At 38.7% G+C, this 6,619-nt stretch overlaps 1 protein-coding gene across 1 annotated transcript; it reads right to left on the bottom strand.

Annotated features, from left to right (window-relative positions):
* Positions 1 to 4,394: 4,394 nt before the first annotated feature.
* On the bottom strand, positions 4,395 to 6,178 carry LOC129730630 (lipase 3-like). Its single transcript, XM_055690110.1, has 3 exons — positions 5,480 to 6,178; positions 5,263 to 5,418; positions 4,395 to 5,197 (listed from the first exon to the last, which is right to left on the bottom strand). The coding sequence occupies exons 1-3, from the start codon at positions 6,149 to 6,151 to the stop codon at positions 4,805 to 4,807; spliced, it is 1,221 nt and encodes a 406-aa protein (XP_055546085.1). The 5' UTR covers positions 6,152 to 6,178; the 3' UTR covers positions 4,395 to 4,804.
* Between the last annotated feature and the right edge of the window lie 441 nt (positions 6,179 to 6,619).

Here is a 6,619-nt window from a genome sequence, read left to right on the forward strand (position 1 = left end):
ATGATTTGGAGCCTTCTGCACTTCATACGCAAGTAATACCTTCCGTTCCTTGGCTCTCTGTACAAAAGACTTGCACAGATTCAACTTATTGACCACGACACGCTTGTAAACCTGATCACTAATATTTAGAACATCCATTCTGACCGCATTTCTTCTTCCGTTGATACTCAGAATTTCATAGTAACGTTTAATCACACGACTCACCGTTGACTGCGCGATTCCGAGTTGTTTTCCAATGTCTCGATGAGGGAGTTGAGGATTTTTCAGGTGCTTCCGCTAAATAAATTCGCGACATTGGTTTCCTGGTGACGCCTTTTTCCCAATTTTAAATAAACTGACTGCGATAAAAATTAAGGGTAAACAAATCACTCTACATTACTTTTATCTGAATCTTCAAGAGAAAATACCTAATTTTTTCAAAGGCCGCTCAACATCCACAAACGTACTCTTTACACAGACTTTAGTAAGGCATTTGACCGTATTGATATACCAATGCTACTTTTTAAACTGCAAATAATTGGAATTGAGCCAAAGTATCATATTTAACTAGCAGGAAAGAATTTACATCCCATTCAAGTAACTTCGGGAGTCCGCCGAGGGTACCATTCAGGATCACTTCACTTTATTTTGTACGTAAACGACATTCACTTCATCCTCACATCAATCAATCCGTCGACATGAGGCTGTATTCAAACATGGAAAATCAAGAAGACATCTATATAGATATCCATGCATTCTACATTAGGTGTAATAGAAGTTTATTAGAAATAAATGTAAAAAAATGTAATTCAATTTCTTCTAGTAAAAAATTAAGCAACGCCCCACATTGTAATTGCATTAGGCAATCAGAATGTAGAAAAGTAAGAAAAAGTAGGGGATTTAGGAAGATTTTTAGGTTCTAAACTTAATTTTTTTGATCACTTTAATACTGTTGTACCCAAAGCAAATAGCATATTAGGATTTATTAAACGCGTCTACTACAACTTTCTAGATTCATACACTATCAAAACTTTGATATTGCCTATGTGTGTTCTATACTGAAATCTAGCAGCATCGTGTGGTCTCCCCGTCCAGGCATACATTAAGGGGTAATATCCACCAAAAAAAAATGTTTTTTCGGCATTTTTTTTTTCATTGGCCTAAATCATGATGAAACTATCCTAGAATCAAAATCTACATCGCCCAAGTACAGATCTAAACTTAAAGTTCGTTTAAATCCATTTTTATCGAACAACTTTCATGCTCCAAAATCACATTTTTCGTTTAATTTGGCAATGCTCGGCTTTGTAAACTAGTAGAAGTTACCCATGATCAATATCGTGTTTCAAATTTGAAGTATAGAGGTTGCTACATCAAGTTTCGACCGTTACAGCGTCTCTACACAATTTCCCTTGGTCTAGTCGATCAGCCGTTCTCATTATGTTCGTTTACGTTTGAGTTTTTCTATACTTTTTCACTTGGTTTTATATTCAAAAGTACTTAAATATGAGTGACAAGGTGTACAGTGGCGTCAAAAGCAGTAAAAGAAGAAGTACCAGAACAACCCGGAGTAAAATTAGTAACCGACACCCGCCTAACCGCCAGGCCACAGACAAACAGACGTGCCTCTTCGAACAAAAATCCTGAAAAATCTTCGTCCTTATTCGAAACATTATACTAATACGCCACCATGTGAGCTTATTGCCTACTAACTTGTTTTCGAAAAACGGTTTTTGTCTTTGCTAATGGGTGTACACGCTTGCTTAAATCAACACAAGCGGCATTACTGATGGGTTTTGTCTTCGACAATGAAAAGGCACGCTTGTTTATAGCGACACTAGCGGCATTATTGCCCACTAAGCAAAATTCCAAAATTATCGTTATCTTTCTGGTCGATGCAATCGTCAACAAGTGGCACGTCTGTTTGTCTGTGGCCAGGCGTTCAAAGGCGATTCGGAGTACGTTAGTACCTCGGCGAAAAAATTCATTACTTCTGATTTGAACCGTGATCGTGATGTTGATAAGGATTTCGGCTTCTGTTTCATGCATTTTTCGCTGTATTTACTGCCCTTTCTGAATTAGGAGTGCGTAAAAAATGTAATAGTGATGTGCGGTTCCTACAGTTGAGCAAGCGTGGACTAGGCTTCAAGATTCTTGTGTCTTGTTCGAACTGCAGTGCTGCCGATGTTTTTAACTGTTCTCTAATACATAATCATGCTCTTGGGTTAACCTTTAGACCAAACATGTACGAGTTTTGCGTGAGGTCGGACGCCAACCGCATCAAAGTCGCTGAGCATCGCACGTCCGATAACGCGAAAGAATCTAGGCGCAGCCTTACATCAGACAAAAAAAAATGGAGAAGAGGCAAACAAGGCCCAGGAAGGACAACTTTACGGCGCTGGGATAACTACCTGATGGTAAAAAAATATAAGGGGCATTGCGATTCCTAAGATTTAAAGCATTTTTCTCAAAACCATATTTTCAAAATCGTCGAGCAGTACTGCAGAACTGAAAAAGTTAACGTCCGATTGACTTGAAATTTCAACTGTATTTTGACTGTGAAGTACACACGATTTTAGCGATTGATTACCAACAACTAAACTTGTAAACAATCAAAGTCGATTTTTTGTTGAAACAGAACTTTTTTTCTTCAAACCGTTGCCATTTTGCGAAGAAAAATTCTAAAAATATAATCATGTGTACTTCACTTACACTTACGTAGATGATAAAAAAATGTTTTGGTTATAGGTGGAGTTGGGCACGACTTCTACTGCTCGCTGTGAAACAACTTAAAAAAGCGCTTTACGGCAATCGCTTCACAGCCGCCATTTTGTAACAAAAATAACAATAAAAATATTTTTTCTATTCTGCAAGAGTTGCTCAATCTAATGATATATTATTTACATACCTTACATCTCAAATGTCCTTTAAAAAAAACATGAAAAAAGCCTTGTTTTTTTGAGCATTTGGTGCATATTACCCCCTAAGAAAGAATAGAATAATTCAAAAGTAATTTCTATTATATGCTCTTCGTAAGCTAGGCTGGGCCTCGCATCGTCTTCCATCATATGAAGATCGCTGCATGTTGATTGACATTCAAACATTAGAAGAACGGCGAATAGTACTTATTCAATGGTTACATTTGTATACGATATCGTTTCTGAGCAAGTTCAGCGGAGCAACTTTCCAAATTAAACCTCTCTGCACCATTTATGGATTGATGGATTTCTTTTATTAACACTACGAAATCAAAGTCTTTACAATGTCTCAGCATAATTTGAAACAGTGTTTATGGGTTTTGAGACTGATGACATATATTTATGTAATAAATTATTGTGGAATAGATCGAAATAAAAACAAATCAAAACTATAATTCATAAACTGTATTGCATTATTATAGCATGAACTAAAATTCTGCACGGTGTCAAGCCTTACTAGAAGGCGTGTACCGTTGAAGTCGTTTCGGCCTTCATTCAACAGAACTGGACTGGAATATGTCTAATGTCACGAGCGTTGCTGGCGCGTGTTTTTATGTTCGACCAGCAAGCAGCCCCACAGTTCTTGTGTGTCACTTGTGTGTCAGAAATCGTGAACATAATGGCGCATTTTCTTGGCGCTTATGTTTACGCGAATATATTGCACCGCTGCCAGTTTCCATTTGATGCCGTGTAATTTTGGATTGTATAATAGAGTACAAAGCGCACGGAAACTATTGCTTTTGGCGCCTCCGAGAGATTAGGTCCGAGAGAATGGTAGTTCAGTTAAGGTGCGCAAAAATATGCTAAATCGGTCCACGGCTGGATGACTAATGTGCGCCAACAGGCCTACCGGTGCAATGTATTGTTGGGTGACTAATGCTTGTTCGTTTTTTTTTCGATCTTACAAAAGTCGAATAGAATCGACTTTCTAATATTTAGTAAACGTTGATACCACCTGACAGTTGTTATCAATCAAAATTCCACATTTCCCTTCCAAAGCAAATCTCACGGTATAACATTCTTTGCGGACTCTGCTGGTTGTAATTAATCAGTAAACCGCACCGCTAGTTGATAACTGTAAAAACTATTTAATTATGAAACTTATTTAACGTCACATGCTTTGGCCAGCTGCTACAGGCACTACACTAAATGCAATGCCAATGAGTGCCGGAGCACACCCAAAGGCTCATTAGCTTCGAATCTGTGCCATGATCTGTGTGTGATTCGCGTAAAAAGAGGGAGGCACCCTCCCGTAATTACTAACCTGGCGCGGCGCGGTACCATTTTACTCCACCTAGCTAAAGGGCGGCTTAACGGTTTTACTATCAATAGTATCTACATATGCACCAAGATATCAATTTGTAGCAATGTGAATTATGATAATCGATACCTGGCAGGTACGATTGCTAAACTGCTCGTGAATGTACAAGGAAAAGCATAGTTGGAATTATTATGCGAGCAGTGGAGCAGCGTAGGTTTGCATTCGTTGGAACTAAGTAGCGTACAGCGTACAAGAGGCGTGAAGTCCGATTGTCCGTTTCCTTAATAAGGTTGTGGTGTGGTTTATTACTAGTTCGTGTACATTAGATGCAATTTTCTGTTAATGTTTCTTTTTTCAACAAAACTCATTTCACTCATTTTACATAGCTTGAAAAATAGAATCGAGCTTCTGGTAGAATTGAAAGAAGAAAATAAAATCATCTAATGCATTTTCGTTACAATCAGTTAATGCTAATATCTTCACCATTTGTTGTCCATTATGTTTCAAGTCTTTAGGAATTCATTTTCACACTAAATCCGGAAATAGACGTCAGTGTACTTTAGAATATTATTTAAAAAATCTTCTCCTAATCTTCCTCGTTACTATATTTTTCAATGTTGCTGATCAAACGATCGTACAACAATTTATTCACATCTTTGGCTATCAAAAAATCCATATGATTAAATGCATCCGACTCAATTCGAAAACATTCCACCAGGTTGGGCAATTCCTTCGCCAGCCGCTGGACATCACCCTCTTGGGCCAGGTAATCGTTAGCCCCATAATGCAGAGCAACCGGAGCGGTAACATCTGTCAAATTATATACTGGCGGTTCCGCCCGTCCGTAGACGAAACAATTCTTTATTTTTCCGTGGTCGTACTGTCTGAACTGACCGGACAGCATCTCCTGGCCATAGTGCATGAGCTGCCTTGTAGATGATCCAGCAGGAATGTGTCCCAAAAGAATTGGAATTATGCGCTACGAAGCAAAAATTGAATAAATTTAATTTCAGAACACCTAACTATATTTTTTGCTTTTCGCACAGGATCGACTTGTTCCGGATCAGCTCCAGCCAACAAAAACAATATGTTTGTACACAGGGTATTAACTTGCGACGATGGACAAACTAATTTGGCAAGCTCTAGCGTCACTCGAGAGATTGGTTTGAACTCTGCCAATCCAAATAGTTCAATGATAGTCTGTAATTAACAATCCATTAACTTACTAAGTAATCAAACCTTATTACTTTACAGTACCAACCGAAATTACACCCATATGCCTGACGAAGTAACTCAGCAGTGGACTCTTGACATAGTCCATATAGGCAACAGGAGCAAGTGCCTGCATTAGGATTATCTTATCATTGAATTCCGGCCTTATCGAAGCCATTACAAAAAACGTAGTCGATCCCTGGGAATGACCCAGATAATGCAATTTCTCCTTCCCCGTCACATTCAGCACACAATCAATCATCGCCGGTACATCATAAACTCCAATTTCGTGCCACGAGAAGTTCCAAAACCGATCCATATTGGGTGTATATTTCTTGTGCTTCCTCGAGTATCGATTGCCACGTGCATTTCCCAACCAGACATCGTATCCCAAATCACTCAGCTGATAGGCAAGTGCATTGCCGGCTCCAATCAGCAACCAATCCGCCGAGGATGCCAGAAGACCGTGCATCAAAAAGACCGGAGGTAACCGTTTGTCATACAGCGTCGATCCGCTGCCCGTGATTCGATGAACCTCCAATTGGTATCCATCATCGGTTTCGACTTCATGCGCTTCCACCCGGTAGCCGTACCTGGCAGCTAGCTGCAGCGTGGTCAATTTGGCATCCGATGACTGAACTTGGAAATCCTTCTGCACAACAAATGCTTCAATAACGACACTGTACAATGTAAAGCCAACTATCGCCGTCTTCCACAACATAATCGAACTTATCGTGACACCCTCTAGTTCAGAAATGAACTATCAAGAAGTACGAATGGAGGGTTTCTCTCACTTAATATTATTGCGAGGTTGAGGACATTTCGAGAGCGCTGTTATCAGTATACTTTGTGAAAATATAGCGCTTACTACTAAACTAAAAAAAAGAATAATCTTGGGCTTTCGAGTATAATCTCAAGTGGAAGATTAAGTTATAAATATCAAATGGGAATACTCATTGGTTCCGGTAAGCGCTTAACAGTAATAAGCAAAAAATCCGGGTGTTACAAGTTTTGATTTATTAAAAGCATAATCGAATAATTTGATCTACTGTGAGGCAAAATGCACTGAATGAAATTAAAGGTTGCCTATTCAATTCTTTGAAACAACGTTGAAAAACTGATTTTTTCCTACTTTTCTTAACGTTATAATTTTTAAAGCTTTTTAGCAAGTTATTAAATTAAAGAAATA

Source organism: Wyeomyia smithii, chromosome 3, assembly GCF_029784165.1.
Source record: "Wyeomyia smithii strain HCP4-BCI-WySm-NY-G18 chromosome 3, ASM2978416v1, whole genome shotgun sequence".
NCBI lineage: Eukaryota > Metazoa > Arthropoda > Insecta > Diptera > Culicidae > Wyeomyia > Wyeomyia smithii.

Bases quoted from the DNA above. Each gene is read 5' to 3' on its own strand.
- LOC129730630 (XM_055690110.1), bottom strand. From the start codon at position 6,151: ATGTTGTGGAAGACGGCGATAGTTGGCTTTACATTGTACAGTGTCGTT. The intron at 5,419-5,479 runs GTTGGTACTGTA...TGTTAATTACAG, and splicing joins GGCATATGGGTGTAATTTCG to ACTATCATTGAACTATTTGG. The intron at 5,198-5,262 runs GTGCGAAAAGCA...TTTGCTTCGTAG, and splicing joins ATCCGGAACAAGTCGATCCT to CGCATAATTCCAATTCTTTT.